The 18,028-nt window shown below is 36.0% G+C and overlaps 1 protein-coding gene and 1 pseudogene across 3 annotated transcripts in view; one reads left to right on the top strand and one right to left on the bottom strand.

Annotated features, from left to right (window-relative positions):
- Nucleotides 1-18,028, top strand: part of TXNDC16 (thioredoxin domain containing 16) — a 136,692-nt gene that overhangs the window by 67,641 nt on the left and 51,023 nt on the right. For 2 of the 3 annotated variants that reach the window (XM_042943245.1, XM_042943244.1), the window contains exons 10-14: nt 5,016-5,182; nt 5,576-5,636; nt 10,396-10,519; nt 13,920-14,063; nt 14,531-14,590. In XM_042943245.1, coding sequence (XP_042799179.1) covers nt 5,016-5,182; nt 5,576-5,636; nt 10,396-10,519; nt 13,920-14,063; nt 14,531-14,590 — 556 coding nt within the window. The remainder of the gene's footprint in view (nt 1-5,015; nt 5,183-5,575; nt 5,637-10,395; nt 10,520-13,919; nt 14,064-14,530; nt 14,591-18,028) is intronic. The other variant, XM_042943246.1, reaches the window with a different exon arrangement.
- On the bottom strand, nt 9,167-9,331 carry LOC122223491 (annotated as a pseudogene).

Here is an 18,028-nt window from a genome sequence, read left to right as displayed (position 1 = left end):
GACAGAGCATGAACGGGGGAGGGTCAGAGAGAGGGAGACACAGAATCTGAAGCAGGCTCCAGGCTCTGAGGTGTCAGCACAGAGCCCGACGCGGGGCCTGAACCCACGGACCACGAGATCATGACCTGAGCCGAAGTCGGCCGCTTAACCAACTGAGCCACCCAGGTGCCCCATGAAACTACAAGTTTTTAAAAGAATTACACCAGCTTATACAGAAAGGGACACAGCACAGCACAGAAACAGCACAAAATGAAGAGTTCTTTGGATCCCCAAATTTCTATCAGCAGGAACAGGCTGAGAAATCTACTCAGCTGCAAACACAGCACCTTTTTTTTGTAAACTAGAAAGGATGAGCTGGGCATTCTGGAAAACAGTGTGGACATTCCTCAAAAAATTAAAAATGGACCTACCCTATGACCCAGCAGTAGCACCGCTAGGAATTTACCCAAGGGATACAGGAGTACTGATGCATAGGGGCACTTGTACCCCAATGTTTATAGCAGCACTCTCAACAATAGCCAAATTATGGAAGGAGCCTAAATGTCCATCAACTGATGAATGGATAAAGAAATTGTGGTTTATATACACAATGGAGTACTACGTGGCAATGAGAAAGAATGAAATATGGCCCTTTGTAGCAACGTGGATGGAACTGGAAAGTGTTATGCTAAGTGAAATAAGCCATACAGAGAAAGACAGATACCATATGGTTTCACTCTTATGTGGATCCTGAGAAACTTAACAGAAACCCATGGGGGAGGGGAAGGAAAAAAAAAAAAAAAAAGGCTAGAGTGGGAGAGAGCCAAAGCATAAGAGACTCTTAAAAACTGAGAACAAACTGAGGGTTGATGGGGGGGTGGGAGGGTGGGGAGGGTGGGTGGTGGGTATTGAGGAGGGCACCTTTTGGGATGAGCACTGGGTGTTGTATGGAAACCAATTTGACAATAAATTTCATATATTGAAAAAAAAAAAAAAGAAAGAAAGGATGAGCTGGGGGACAGAGGGCCCAGAGTTTATCATTAAAAGCCTCAGAGAACAACCCTTAGGGAGTAGGACTGAGCCATAATCAATTAACTGGCAACATGTACCTGGATGGACTAAAGAACCCTGTGCCCTAATGACTACTGTGTGCCTCCTTTTTCTCTCCTTTGAAACAGGAGTGTATATAGCCCTCATCCCGTGCCTGCTCAGTCATTGTTGAGTATGTATTAGGGACAAATAATTTATCTCTTTAGTTCATAGGTCTTCAGACTGAGAACAGTTCTGAAGGTCCTCTATCCTTGGGACCACACTAGAGGAACTTCATCAACACCTGGACCTGAATGTAGAGGATGAGATCTTAGACTTTGCATTGATCTTCAAAAGTCTGATGGGATGAAGCCTGAGAATCTTTGATAAGTGTGTTTTGCATATGGGTGGGGGGAGGTGTGAATTGTTACAGCCAGAGGGTTGACTGCTGACCATAACAATTCACATCTCTCCTACTTGCAAAATACACTGGTTCCTCTCCCCAAGACCTCCAAAGCCCTATCCCATCGGACTTTGATTGTATATTCCAAAGATGGAAATAACAGTATCTCCCATTCCATAAGCATCTCCTTATCCATAAGCTAACCTTATCACTGTGCCTATCCAGTGGAGTCTGTGCCCTTCTCCTTGACACTGGTTGGGCCTCTGTGACTGCCTTCACCAGTGGAATGGGGCTGAAGTGATGATGTGTAACTACTGAGGCTATATGTCACAGAATGCCTTGTGCTTCTCCTTTGTTCTTTTTGGTTACTCATTCTTGAAACCCAGGTACCATGCTGTGAGATTAAATCTGAGGAGAAATTCTAGTGAACAGGAATTGAGGCCCCTAGTGCACAGCGATGGCTGAGCTCTTAAAGTCAGCATCAGCTTGCTAGCCAATGAATGATCCATCTTTAAAGCCGACCTCCAGCATCCAGTCCAGGCGCCCTGCTAATGCCATATGGAGCAGAGATAAGCTTGCAAATATATGAACAAAATAAGTGATTCTTGTTATTTGAAGCCATTAGGTTTTAGAGTACTTTTCTATATACACAGTGATAGATGCTCAGAATATACCCTCCAAGTGATCTTATCTGTTTTTATAGCATTAACTACACTGATTTGATAATCAGAACTTTCAGGTCAAATTTTTCTTTGCACTTTCTGACCCATATATCTAACTACTAATTACACTGTATCTCTTGTATATCTAACTACTAATTAGCTGTATCTCTCCTTAAGCTCAATATGTCCAACATCAATGTGTTGTCCTTCTCCACCATCTGTTCTTTCTCCATTATCTTTGTTAATTACTGTCTAGTCATTAGTAACAGAAACCTGGGAAATCATTCTCATTTTCTGCATCTCCCCACCTCTATAATTTTACAACCTAGATATCTTTTGAATTCATTCTAACAGCTAATGCCTTAATTGAAGTTTTCACCAACTCTCATGTCCTATTTTAGTAATAGTAACTGATCTAGTCTCTAGTCTTCCCTTTTTTTTTTTTTTTTACTCATGTTGAGTTTATACTCACTATTGCTGTCAGAGTAATATTTTTAAACACGTTACAATATTTCTTACAAGTTTATTTTTTTATAATATTTTTTTTTTTGAGAGAGAGTGTGTGTGTGCACATGCATGTGTGAGCAGGGGAGGGGGCAGAGGGAGAGAGAGACTCTTAAGCAGGCTCCATGCTCAACACAGAGCCTGAAGTGGGGCTCGATCTCACGACTGCGAGATCATGACCTAGGCCCCAAAATCAAGAGTTGGACGCTTAACTGGCTGACCAACACAGGCACCCATCTTACAGTTTCTAAATGATTTCAGTTTACTTACAGAAGAAAGCCCTACTTTCTTTGGAGGATATAATGGTTTTTAATAATTTGGGCCCTTGCTAGATCTCCATCCTTATTGCTTGTTCCTCCTTTTCACTTTATAATGCTAAATTACTTATTGTTCTCCAAATACACAAAGAAGAAAACAGGTCTTTCTATTCCTTCATGCTGTTCTACCCATTCGAGCTTTGGTATAATTCAGTTGCATGTGGTAGTAAGATGTCTCCACTTTCCTGCTGCTTGTTGGCTGGTGTTGCTCTCAGCCCCTATAGGCTATTCTCAGGTCCTCGCCACATGGTCTTCTCAAAAAATTGCTGCTTCCTCCTTCAGAGCCAGCAGGGCTCTGGCTGCATTGTGCTATGACAGTCTTCTATAATGTAACCTAATTAAGGGAATGGCTATCCTAGGAATTGGGATTATACAAGATTTGTATGCTGGGAATCTTGGGGGCCATTTTAGGATTCCGCCTACCATCGGTAAATACTGTTTCTCTAAAGAGAAAAAAGTTTCTCTTTAGAAACTTTTAGGATTAAAAAAAATCCTCAATAATTGCAAACCTTGCAAGAATACATCTTCCTGTGTATGTGCTTTTATCCACTCTTTGGTTACTCAGTGGGCTCTTTCAGTCTGGCAGTTTATGTTCCTTCAGTCATAGGAAACTTTTGTGTTTATTTCAGTGATGATTTCTCCCCTTTTATTTTCTTCCTTCTCTCTTTCTGGGGCTCTTAGTTGGACATTGGACCTCTTGAACCAGTCCTTCACCTTTATTACATTTTCTCTCCCATTTTTCATTTTTTGCTCTACTTTCTGGCAGATTTATTAAACTTTATTTTTTATTTCTTTATGGATGCAATATCTTCCCATCACCTTGAACTTATGAGAAGTAGTTTTCTGAACCTTCCTCCTGAATAGTCTGTATTTTTTCCATGTTCTGTATTTTTCTGTTTGTTCTGGTCTCTTTTATGTTAGAGGCTTTCCTCAGATGTTTGTTACTTCTTGGATATCTGTTTGTGAGTTAGAATATGAAACTAAAAAGCTGATTGGAAGTTCTGAGAATGTAGATGAGACTCGTTAACTCTGAGCTCCATAGGGTGTTTCTTTTTGATGAACCCTAATGTCAGTATACTCAGATTTTTTCTTGGGGTTATTCACAATTCTTGGAAAAGGATCTTCGAGTCTTCTGCTGGGAGGACAGAAGTCTGGCCACTATATTCTGGGAACTGAGTGGGTAGGGAGCTAGGAGTGCCTCAGCATTTGGTTACTTACTCCCCTCTCTTCTGGCGTGGTATTCACACTTTTCAGCTTTCCTGAAGTTCCCCCCAGATTTCTTCTGGTGTGAGGGAGGGACAGTTGCCTAAGCTCTTAGAGTCAGGGAGAGGAATCTCTGGATCTAACTTCTCTCCAAAGCTTTTACCCATTCCTCCTTATTTTTTAGCCTTTTTGCCACTTCCCCCTCCAGTGTTTCTCTCCCAGTACCAGAGATACCAGGCACTGACCGATCTTGAGCAATTGTAGGATTCTGCAGTTAAAATTGAATTGTTTCTTAGCTTTCTCTCATGGCTTATGGGTTTGCTTTGTTAGACTCTAAGTCCATTATTATTCTGTTCTTTAGCTTCCAAAAATTTTTTGCCTTTTCTCTTTTCCTTTCTTCACATATGTATGTTTATCTCTTTTAAAAAAATCTCCCTGCTGTAGTTTTCCTGGGATTTCTTGAGGGAGTAAAATTAGATGTATATGTTCAAGCTGCTGTCCAAACTCAGATGTTCCTCATGGTTCTGTGTCATTTATTACATGTTTAATTCTTATGTGAAAGGACTTATTCCTTAGTTATTCTATTTCATTTGAAATATCTCTTCATTTATCAGTACCACACTGTTTTATTTATTGTTTTTTGTTTGTTTATTTCTTTATAATATGCTTATTCCTTGTCATTGTAATTTCACGTTTAACTCTTTGTAAATATGTTAGTTTTATAATGCTTGAACTATATAGGTACATTGAGAAGCTTAACCTCAGGAAATGCTGAGATGATTTCTGTTAATGTTGGATTTATTTCACAGACTTGGTTTTCTTACTCATGACTTTATTAATAAGAATTAGAGTTTACATCCAAATGTTGGAACCGTATTTCCTCACAGTGAAGACATTTTGTTCTCTTTTTAAATGAAGACTGAAGTTGCTGAAGACCCTCAACAGGTTTCAACCGTTCATCTGCAACTAGGATTACCACTGGTTTTTATTGTTAGTCAGCAAGCAACACATGAAGCTGACAGAAGAACTGCAGAATGGGTTGCTTGGCGTCTTCTGGGGAAAGCGGGAGTTCTACTCTTGTTAAGGTATCTTAAACATTGTATAGTCACTGTATTTAGCAAAACACTGTTTTTCTGTTTTTTAAATATGGCAGTATATTCACTTGTCAATAAACTCAAATCTCTAGTAAATTGTCATATAGTTAGAGCCAGTCGCTGAGCTAAATTCTGTGCATTAATTAGTAGCTTGATTAAAATTTAGACCTTTAAACTTTGCTAATATGAAGTTCTAGATCAAGATGGAGACTAGCAAATCTGGTCTGTCTTTATGTCTGCACTTTCTGAGAGTCACTAAATTGTAATCTTTTTTCATAAATTGTGTTCAGTATAAGAACATATAGTTCTCTTTCATATTGACATCCTGATGACTGTGATTCTTCAGATTAGCAATGTAAAACATTTATTTCCATTTTGAAAAAGGGACTCTTTGGAAGTGGACATTCCTCAACATGCTAATGTGGTCTTCAGAAGAGCAGAAGAGGTTAGTCATTTTATATATTGGTCTACAATGTTTATTAAAAGAAAGTTAATACATGTGGTCAGAAGTATATGCTTATTATAGAAGAAATTCTGTAAATTGCCACTATTCAAAGATTATTGCTGTTAACGTTTTGGTGTTATTTATTTTCCCTCATTTGTTAGTCTATTTCCATATCTATATATCCTAGGTATATATACTAGATATATATATATATATATATATATATATATATATATATATATATATATCATCATTTTCTTAAAAAAATATATATATATTTTTAAGAAAATTAGGGTCATGCTCTATAACCTACTTTTCACATAAAATCATATTTAATTACTTGCTATTGTGCTATGATGCCTGCCTTTTTACATTGTCTTGAACATCACTGATTGTTTCCTTTGGCTAAATTGTTGGAGGTGAAATTTGGCAAAGGAAGTGGGAATTTTTAAGGATGTTTATAGAATACATTGTCAAATTGCCCTCCAGAAACCAGCAGGGTTTAGAATTTCTTGTTCCTCATAAATCTTTGCCCCTACTGAGCATTACCATCTTTAAAAAAAATCTTCTCTATAGACAAAGCTCTTGTTTTAATTTGCATGCCTTTGATTACTAGTGAGTTTGAACATTTTTAAAGGCTTATTTCCCATTTGTATTTCCTTTGTAAATTTCTGCTATTGTCCCTTTTTTCTTACATTTTTCTTAAATTTTTCTTAAGAACTCTTTAATTCTGAACATTTCAAAATATCATATAAATATGCTAAAGATTGATTGATACGTTTATGAACTGCCAGACAGATTAAACGTAAATTCTCTTGCCTAAGTCTATGGCATGAATACTAGGTTGAGTCAGAAGACTTGAGTTGTGTTCCTTCTCGTTCTGAGATCAGAAAAATGAATTAACTTCTCCAAGCTCAATTTTATCATTTGTGAAATATTCATAAAACCTTCCCATCTAACTTATTAGGAATTTATAAGACAAAATATGAAAATATTTTAAAAACTGTAGTATTGTTCAAATGTGTGTAGTATGTGGCTAGTATGCTCTGCTTTTTAGCCAGGTCGTGGAAAGAATACTTTCTGAAGCTATTTTTTTCCTAGTCGATCAAGATCCTTAAATGAGAAATTGTAATATTTATTATTTGGAGGTAGGTTTTATGGAAAAGTTAAAGCTCCTGCTCGTTTCCCAGTTTTGATTTCTTAAATTGTTAAAATAAAAAATTTTGTATAGTATGAGGTAAGATAGGTTATAAGATAGCTATCTCTGCAAAGATGTTTTCTGTAAAGGATAGAATAGTCTTTTCTATGAGTCTCTTTATTGAGTTCAGTGCAATTTTTTTTTTTTTTAACCTTCTCCTCAGGGCAGTAATATTCATCCTGGGATTGTATAATCATTCTTTCTTTCTCTCTTTCCAGGTAAAGGTTTTGAGGGTCCTTAAAGTATAGAAGTGGTTGCAGAGATAGTATTGTATATTCATATTACTACACTACAAGCCTTGTAATATATAGTAAGGTATAAAACATATCTGTTAGTATTGCATTAGTTCTTCCAATTTTTTTTTTCCCTATGGCAGTGATTAGCAATATAGTATTAAGAGTTTATGCTCTAGAATCTTACTGCCTAGTTCAAATCCTGCTTTGTAACTCTGGGCAAATTACTTGATTTCTATGTGTGTGTCTCTCTTTTTTTTTTTTTTTTTTTTTTTCATTGTAAAGTAAGGTTCATAACAATATCTATTTAAAGAGTAGTTGGGTCAGTATATTAAAAAATATATATAAAGTGCTAAATTGGCACAGGGCCAATACATTCGTAAGTGCTCAATAAACACTATTCATCCATTCAATCATTCCATAAGTATTTTTTGTATACCTGCTTTGTTTCATGCACAGTCCTAGGCTCTGAGGATATAACAGTGAACAAAAGCAAATTTTTGCCCTCATGGAGCTAATATACTAGTGGCAGGAGGCAAATACAAAACCAGTATAGGTAGAATGTCAGATGGTGTTAAGGACAATGGAAAAAAAAGTCAAGGTAAGGTGAGAGAGTAGACTTGGAAGACCTCACTGATTAGTAACCATAAAGCAAAGGAATATGCCTGTGGATATATGGGGAGAGAATGTTCTAGGCTGAGAGGACACATGTTCAGAAGCTTTGAGAAGAGTTCTTTGTGTATTAGCATAGTTTTATGAGGATAGTATTAATGCCTAGAATCTTTCTTAGTATCTAAATTTTTAAAATTTAAAATCTTAAAATCTAAGTTTTTTCATTCCTTTCTTTGGCATTTTTTATAAAATCAAACCAAGAGGTAGGACAATAGAGTGAACAATCAAATACCTACTACCTAGATTCAACAACTAACATTTTAGATTAATGGGGCCAGTTTTTCCTCATTCTGGATTTGTCCGTTTCCTTTTGCTGTTATCTACCTTGTTCCTCTGTTCCCTTATGTTGTCTAAAAACAGGAAGTTAGATTGCCTAGCTTCATTAAGCATTTTGGACAAGATGTTGGTTTATTTGTATTTTATCTTATCTTAAAGTGGATGAGGTCTGGTTTTCTCACTTAATGATACCACATTTGAATACTGAATTAAGGTGGAGACGATTCATTCTCTCCATCCTAAGATGCATTTCCCCTATCCAATTAGCAAATAAACTGTAGGTAGAAATGCAAATAAAACAACAAGAGATACCAATACTCACCCACCAGAATGGGCTAAACATTTTAAAAGTAACAATACCAAGTGATTCTTAGGAAGGTAGAGTTACAAGAACTTTTGTATACTACTGGTAGGAGTGAAAATTGGTACAACGAAAATTGGAAAAGTATCTGGCAGTGCTTCCTAGAGCTGCAGCTACATATAGCATGTGAACCAGCAATTCCATTCCTAAGTACAAATGCGTATACATGTGCACCAAAAGACAGCTACAGTAATGTTCATAGCAGTTAGTATTTATAATAGTCCCAAGCTGTAAATAACACAAGTCCATGAGCAATATAATGGATAAACGCATGCATTAGATACATACATACATACATACATATATACTATTATATTCATGTAATGATTACATCATTGAAAAACAATAAACTGCTTTTATTTTTTTTATTTTTTTTTAATCTTTTTTTTAACGTTTATTTATTTTTGAGACAGAGAGAGACAGAGCATGAATGGGGGAGGGTCAGAGAGAGAGGGAGACACAGAATCAGAAACAGGCTCCAGGCTCTAAGCAGTCAGCACAGAGCCTGACGCAGGGCTTGAACTCACGGACTGCGAGATCATGACCTGAGCCGAAGTCGGACGCTTAACCGACTGAGCCACCCAGGCGCCCCACAATAAACTGCTTTTAAATGTACACCTCACAAATAGTGTTGAGCAAAACAAGTGGTCACAAAAAAGTACAAACTGTATATAGTTCCACTAAACAAATTGAAAAACTGGCAAAATTGTACATGGTGATGAAAGACTAGTGATTACCTTTGGGGGAGGGTAATGACAGGGAGAGGCAAGAGGGTGGCCTCTGTGCTGGTAATAATGTTCTATATCTTCAATTGCATGGAGATTATAGAAGTGTATCAACTTCGTAAAAATTGGTCAAACTATATACTTAAAGTTTGTGTTCTTTCCTGTGTGAATGTTGCATTTGATAAGAACAGATACTACACTTGATCTTAGCCAAAAGGCCGAGAAGCAATGTGAATGTTGCATTTGAATACAAAAATATCCTACAACAATATCTATGTGTATTTCAAACAAATTTAGTTTGACTTTTGTTGCTTAAACTTTTAACTCCGTTATATTTCTGTAGAAGTGAAAAATTGCTTGCTTTGAATGTAATATTAAGAAGATGAAGATATGTGCTATCAAAGAACACATACACGTAGAGTTATTTTATAGCTTTATTCAAATGTATGGTTATAATCAGGGATTATTTACTGAAGTAATCTAGTGGCCTAAAATTTCATGGTTTTAAAATGTGATCATTGGGTATTAGTGAAAGAAATTGTAATGGACTAATCTCAATGGACTAGATAGTCTAGTCTTAAAATATTCTTAAAGTATCTGGGGGCAGATATTAGTTTTACATTTTTAGCTAAACAGGCAATTGAATATTTTACTGGAATTGTTTTAGGATGAGATATTATTTTGAATATTTCTGTGGAGTATCAGAATAATTTTGATTGGTCCTGTTTGCAATAAAATTGCACATATCCCTTTTATATTGAGGTGGGACATACCATTATGTGTGAAATGTTTCAGACTTCAGTTGAATAATGTAGTTGTGACAAGAAGCAAATGAGGCTTTCATTTCTGTTTTCCCATTTTTTTTTTTCAGTAGTGCACACTATCTTTATATAAAGTATGCTTTGGATACTTTCTATAGGGATTGTGGAATTTCCTTTTTTGTTGTATTTAATATTATTTAAAAAATTTTTTTAATATTTATTCATTTTTGAGAGACAGAGTGTGAGTGGGGGAGGGGCAGAGAGAGAGGGAGACACAGAATCCAAAGCAGGCTCCAGGATCTGAGCTGTCAGCACAGAGCCCGACACGAAGCTCAAACTCACGGACCGCATGATCATGACCTGAGCTGAAGTCGGATGCTTAACTGACTGAGCCACCCAGGTGCCCCTTATATTTAATTTTAAAACTGAAGTTCAAAGATTTAGTTTCATTTTAATATCAAACAAGTAAAACATTTTTTTTTTAATGCTTTCTTATATTTTAGTCATGTTTTTAAAAATTCATGTATTTCTAGGGAGCGCCAGTGGAATTTTTGGTGTTACATGATACTGAATTAATAATATCCCGTGTGGAAGGTAATACACACATTGAAGAAATGCAAGAAGATGAAGATGAGGATGTGCAAAGTCCAGATATGGGTAATATGTTTTGTGATGCTCCTTCCCCCACTTCCCCTCATTCCTGCTCAGTACCCATAAGGTCAGTGACATTTCAATGAATTAACTTTCTCCTAGAATATTTTGACATTCAAGCCTATGAAAAAAACCTAATGAAATCCATTTCACATTACATTTTGTCAAGTTTATTTGGTGGAAAACGTAGGGATGCTGTATTTTGTTTAGTGTGATACCTTTCATTATTGCATGCCAGGCTTCTAGCTTTTCACATCTGTGCCTTTATCTTCAAAATCAGTTCTTCCCGCTCTGCTGGTCTACTTCATGCTTAAAAATTACCCAGGAGCCACAAAATTGTATTTTATTTTTATTTTTTCTATTAGAAAATAAAATCTGAATAAATATTGTTGTACTTGTAAATAAATCTGATTGTTGACAATTTGGAAGTAAATTTCAATAACATTTTAAAATTTCTTTTGACATGTTATATTTCTTTTTATTCTTATTGCTTATATTTTTGAAGTATTTTGTAGTTTCAGGGTTATTCCCCTAAACATTATTTGCTTCGACTGTCATTCATTCAGCTGATGTCTCCTTCATTTTGTAGTGGAATCGGTGTTTTAGCAGAGTTAAGCGATCTACTCTAGAGTATCTACTCTACTTTAGCAGAGTTAAGGTCTCACAAATGGCACGTGATGGAGCCTGGTCTAGAACTTAAGCATTCTGGCTTGAAATTATTTATGATCGTTATTATTACTGATACTTCTTTCATAAGATTAATGCTATTCTGTAATTGCTCACTTACATTTCTCTCTTATCCACTCGTCTATAATATCTCTAAAGTAGGGATTATGTCTTGTTCATTTTTGTATTCATTTAGTATATACTTGAATGTTTTACATAATACGAGTATGAGCTCTAAGAAGGGAGCAGTTTACATATTCTTTTCATGAAGTCCATTCATTATTTTGATCAAAATCTATATTATAAATTTAATAAGGGCTCTGAGCCTTAACAGTTACCAGTGACCAGTTTCTTGGATTGAGCTATGTTCTAGTTTTTTTCTAATATGCAGAGGTTGGAACTGCTTGTGGTTTAAGCCAGAGTTCTCCATAGCATTGTCATTACACGGAACCTGTGTTCTGGTCTCTTGCTCCCAGCTTTATTCCTATCATGGTTCATATAGTCCACCCTCCAGTCAAGGGAATCGCCCCTGTGTCAGCTTAATGAGATTCCTGTCCTCAGTGGGAGTTGCTTGTTTCAAGCTTTCCTTATTGCTTCCCCTATATTGCTTCCTGACTGTCTGGCCTTAGTTTGCCCTGTGGTGTGGCCTTCTCTTTCTTTTGACTCTCTGCCTGCTTTCTCTCCTCAGCCTAGTTCCTTTGACACCTTTGCCGTTTGAGTCTTGTTTTGTTGTAGGGTTTTTTGTGCGTGTATGTGTGTCTTAACTTTCTACATCTATAATCCATATTGGCCCGTAATAGTGTACATAGTCATGTCCATCTACATAGTCCCCCCAACCTTGTTTTATTCCCATTTGTATATGAGGATTAGGAAAGGGTTTGTTGCCACATAAGTACACAACACAAAGAAAAATGGCCTTCAAAGGAAATGGGCACAGAATGAATCAGAATGAAATGGACTGAATTCTGTAAAAGGATGATATGGAAAAAGGATTAAACACGTATGGCTTAAAAGAAAGTGTGTATATATTGATGAATTGGTGAAAGGTAGAGCCAAACAATGGGTCAATTTACAAGTGAGGGTAGCTTATTGAGAGAATAGGAAAGAGGAAAAGAAAGTGTTGGAAGAAGAGAAGAACAAGAGTAGATTGGGAAATAAGAAAGGACTGGAAGGAAAATGAAAGTATGTGAATAAGAAGGAAAAAATACAGTAAAAAAGAAAATAGGCCTTTATTAATTTTAGTATTAGAGTCATAACTTGTTAGTGTCATGAAATGTGGTATTTTAAAATTCCTTTAAGTTAGTATAGTACAGCTATTATATTTGAACATATAACTATTATATTTAAGTTAGTGTAGTACAGCTATTATATTTGAACACTGAGGCCCAGAGAGTAACGTGACTGATTAGTCACACAGCTGAAACTTGCTGAGATGTACTATCGTCCAGATCTAGTATTTTATTTTATAGCATTTGAAATCATATGAAAATAATACTTCCAATTTTTATTATATTATCCCCCTCCCTTCCTGTCTTTGTAATGTGTTATTATAGAGAATTATGAACTTACCGTAAAGTAGACAGGAGAATAGAACAAATCTCCTGATATCCATTACCTGGCTCCACCCAACTACCATCAACTCATGGCTATCCTGTTCCAGTCACTCTTGGCCCACCCCTTATTATTTTGTTGCAAATCCCAAATATATAGTTTCGCTCCAAAATATTTCCCTGTGTATTTCAGAAATACAAAGATTCTCCTTTTAAAATGAGCATGATTAATGCTATTATTACATCTAAAAAATTAACAGTAATCTTTAATATCATCAGGTAGCCAGTCAGGGTTTGCATTTCTAGTTGCATGCCCTTTCATGCCACTGTGCCTTTGCACATGCTGTTCTCTTTCCTCTGTATGCCTCCTCTGCCTTCCTTCACTGCCTACCTAAGTTTCATTTTCTTTTAATATTCAGCTAGTGTCAACGCTTCTAGGAAACTTTGTTTCTCTCATCAATTTAGGTGTCCCTTCAGTGTTACTATATAATCTATACAAACCTCCAACAGAATATTTACAAATTCAAAGAGTGTGTGTGTGTGTGTGTGTGTGTGTGTGTGTGTGTTTACCCCATACACAGATGGTGGATGGATGGATAAATGAATGAGTCCACTGGTTGGTTGGTTGGTTGGTTGGTTGGTCGGTCGGTCTAAGTTAATGAAAGGTTTTTACATATTCAAAATCCACATAACTTGATGCACTTAGAATAAAATCTAAAATTCTTGGCTCGTATGGCTTCTTATGATGTAGCTACTGCCTACCCTAGAATTTTCTCATACCATTTATTCTTTCATCCCATCTTGTTTTGGTCAAATTTGCCTTCCTTCAATACCTAGTATATGCTAAGTTCTTTTATGTCGTAGAGGCTTTGAAAATATTCTTTATGCCTAAGACATTTTTTTAAATTCTCTAGCTGGAAGGCTTTGGATCTCCAAATCTAAATCTCCCTATTACAATCTCTCATTGTACTATTTTCCTTCCTTAAACTGACACAATTTATAACTATATGTTTAGTCAGTGATCAGTTTATTGTCTGACTTTTCGGTAAATGGAAACTCCCATGTGGTCAGGGACTATATCTGTTTTGTTTACTATTTTCCCCTAGTGTCCATCACAGTGCTTGTCCTATAGTGGAATTTATGTAATTTATGCATTTATATATACATTAATTTCTTTTTGAACATTTTAGATATTCAAGATGATGAAGTGGCAGAAACTGTTTACAGACATAGGAAGACACAGTTACCTTTGGAACTCACAGTGGAACTAACAGAAGAGACATTTAATGCGACAGTAGTGGCTTCTGATAGCATAGTGCTTTTCTACGCTGGTTGTGAGTATGAACCTTTAGAGGGGACGATATTACATATTAGAACATTTAAAGTTGGCGGATCTTATTTTTGCGTTCTATATATTGCCTGTTGTAACAGCTATGTAATAGCTTTCATAGTTCCCAGGTAGACTGCACATATTGAACAATTTACTAACTTAGATAAATTATTGTGATTCCAGCTAATGATTTTAATATTTTAACAGTTCTTATGGATCTAAAGGAAACATATTGCTTTTATCTTCAAATAATAGCCCTTCAACTATATTCCTTGCAGTATGAGTGCAGAAAATTAGTTGCATTTGGAATCTTCTTGAATGTTTGGATAATACTGAGGACTATATATTAGAATTTCTTATTAAGAAATAACAATTTTGGGAAACCCCATCAATCTATATGTTTGTTAATATATAGATATGGATGGAGATATGCATGTTGCAATATCTGTTGAATTTTTTGTTTCAATGTAGGGCAGGCAGTATCCATGGCATTTCTGCAATCCTATATCGATTTGGCAATTAAATTGAAAGGTACTGTAATGTGGTATGCATGCTTATTTGATTCTGAGCTGTAGCTATTTGTAAAACCGTATCATGCTAAAGATGAATAAAACCACATAAGATTTCAAGTAATTATATTTGCGTCTTTAACATTACATTAATGAACCATGAGTTTCAAAAATGCTCAGAAGCATTCGTCTTGGCTCTCTTCATAGAACTGTCTTCAGTAGAAAGTAGAGAGCCTATGTATTAAGTACTGGAGGTCACATAGTCAATCCAGTAATCTTTTTGGCTGAATTGATTCATGTATTGAGTGCCTACTCTGAATCAGTTACTCTTAAATATTATTAAATAAATACTGAATACACTTAAAAATTTGACACATAAGACTCAGTCACAGTCTAATCAGCGATCCAAGATCTCAGTATTCTTAAAGCTATACAGTTAGCTCCTCATGAACTAGGATATTTTTTTATTTCAAATTTTTATTTAAATTCTAGTTAGTTAACATATATAGCAAAATTGGTTTCAGATGTAGAATTTAGTTACCCATCACCCACATACAACACTTAGTGCTCACCATAAGTACCCTCCTAAATACCCACCATCCATCCAGTCCATCCTCCGCCCACCTCCCTTCATCAACCCCAGTTGCTCTCATAGTCAAGAGTCTTGCATGGTTTGCTTCCCTCTCTCTCCTTTTCTTTTCCTTTCCTTCCCTTCCCCTGTGTTTATCTGTTTTCTTCCTTAAACTCCACAGATGAGTGAAATCAGATGGTAGTTTTCTTTCCACGGACTGACTTATCTGATTTAGCATTATACAATCTAGCTCTATATGGTATTTCTTTTCTTTTTTTCTTTTTTGTTTATTCATTTATTTTGAGAGAGAGAGTGTGTGTGTGTGTGAACAGGGGAGTGGCAAAGAGAGAGGGAAAGAGAGAATCCCAAGCAGGCTCCACTCTGTTAATGCCGTGCCCAAAGCAGGGCTCGATCTCACAAATCGTGAGATTGTGACCTGAGCCAAAATCAAGAGTCAGATGCTTAATTGAGCCACCCAGGTGCCCCACAGGACCTTTCTTAATAGCCACAATCATTTAACTGTTCTATGAAACCTGATCCAGTGGTAGGCAAATAAGAATCCAAGGAATGGACTTGAACTCAATATATTTATACCATCATCCCAGCAAAGACATAAGGAATATTGTTAGTAAGAAAGAGATAATGATGGAATCCAAGGAATGGACTTGAACTCAAAATATTTATGCCGTCATCCTAGCAAACACATAAGGAGTATTGCTAGTAAGAAAGAGATAATGATGGAGGGCGCCTGGGTGGCTCAGTCGGTTGAGTGTCCGGCTTCAGCTCAGGTAATGATCTCATGGTTTGTAAGTTCGAGCCCCGCATCAGGCTCTGTGCTGACAGCTCAGAGCCTGGAGCCTGTTTCAGATTCTGTGTCTCCCTCTCTCTCTGCTCCTCCCCTGCTCGTGCTCTGTCTCTGTCTCTCTCAAAAATAAATAAACATTAAAAAATAAAAAAAAAAAAGAGATGATGGATTAGGATAGTGTTTTGTAATCATTGAATGTATCATGCTTCGTATCTGTAATATGATTTCTTCCTACTGTTTTTCTTGTAAATAAATAGAAGTTGTTCTAGTTAAACAGCCTTATTCTCATAGCTGTTATATGAATGTTTCTAACATTTAGTTTTTTTGGCCACTAACCTACAGGCTCTTTCATTATTTAGTAAGTTCTTTATGGATAGGTAGCATGCCTTATACTTAGCTCACTGGACTTGACATATTGTCTCACACTGTAGAATATTTGGTTTTTAATAATTGTTGAATAAATGTATAAACTAATATAGTAGAGTTTAGTGGAAAATATATACTAGTGTACAACTTATTTATATATTGGGGACTTTTGTAAACTCAAGAAATTGCTTCCAGAAAGTCAGTCCTAAATATAACATGTTCTATATTAATAAAAACATCAGAGATTTATTTTTATTTTTATTTTTTTTAATTTTTTTTCAACGTTTTTTATTTATTTTTGGGACAGAGAGAGACAGAGCATCAACGGGGGAGGGGCAGAGAGAGAGGGAGACACAGAATCGGAAACAGGCTCCAGGCTCCGAGCCATCAGCCCAGAGCCTGACGCGGGGCTCGAACTCACGGACCGCGAGATCGTGACCTGCCTGAAGTCGGACGCTTAACCGACTGCGCCACCCAGGCGCCCCTAAAAACATCAGAGATTTAAAAAATCACTTTTGAACAATTTCTCCTCAGTTCATTTGTTAACCACATTTGGTCCAACTTTTGATTATTTGAAGTAAAGATATTATTAAGTCTGTAGATATTGTGATTCCTAATCTTTTTTTAAAAAAAGCAAATCCTGTTACTCTCTTTCAGATTCTTCTTTATGGTTACAATCTATGGAAAGATTCAAGTTTCTTCATTTAGGTTCCCAGGCTCATTGGCAAAATATTAGAAGAGAGAAAATAAAAGGGGGGAAATATAAACCATATTGAAGTAATAATTAGAGAATGTCCCTGAATAATAGAATTATCCCTCCATCCAGCCCATTTGTCAGATACTAAATGAAAATGGAAAAAGATTCCTTTACTTTCTTCTCTATTAATGATCAAATAAAGAGCCTACCTGATCTCTCAGTCCCAGGACTCTGAGTTGTATGTGTTTGTAGAATAAAAAGCGGATAACCAACCCAAGACGTGATTTCTTTTCATTTAGTACGTTCTTTGTAACAGTCCTTTTAGTAATTAGATATTGGATAAATGGAGTGTTTTAGAAGTTCAGGGGGCTTAATGTAGAGACATGTATAGGTAACTATAGTGTTTTATGTCTGCATTGAAGGCCATACTATAACTTTGTAAATTAGGAGAATATTTTAATACTTTGGGCATTTAAGCCACTTTTCATCTTAGTCGAAGATGGTGAAGGATATTTTATCCTCAGTCACAAGGTGGCAGCAAATATCAAGTATTTATACTTACCTAGCCTCTAGCTTAGAGAACCTGTTTTGTTTTGTTTTTTTTGGTTTTTTTTTTTGTTTTTTTTCATTTAAATTAGGAACACTGTTTGAAATTCCTGCATTGATAAAGTATGGAGGATGTAATACTGCAGGCATCTTAGAATATTAGACTGTTCTAGTTGAAACATGATTAAATATTGAAACCATTTTACTTAATTTTTAAAGTTTATTTATTTTGAGAGAGAGTGAGAATGTGCCAGTGTGGGAGGGGCAGAGAGAGAAGGAGAGAGAGAGAATCACAAGCAGGCTCTGCATTGACAGTGTTAAGTCCAACCCGGAGCTTGTACTCATGAACCACCTGGGCCGAAACCAAGACTCAGATGCTTAACCAGCTGAGCCACCCAGGTGCCCCTAAATATTAAAACCATTTTATAGGGAAAAAAATTAAAATTTTAAATTGATAACTTTAATATAAGTTAGC

The sequence above is a fragment of the Panthera leo genome, chromosome B3 (genome assembly GCF_018350215.1).
Source record: "Panthera leo isolate Ple1 chromosome B3, P.leo_Ple1_pat1.1, whole genome shotgun sequence".
In the NCBI taxonomy this organism is placed as follows: domain Eukaryota; kingdom Metazoa; phylum Chordata; class Mammalia; order Carnivora; family Felidae; genus Panthera; species Panthera leo.
Note: the sequence above shows the minus strand (reverse complement) of the source record. Positions and strands in the feature narration are given on the sequence as shown.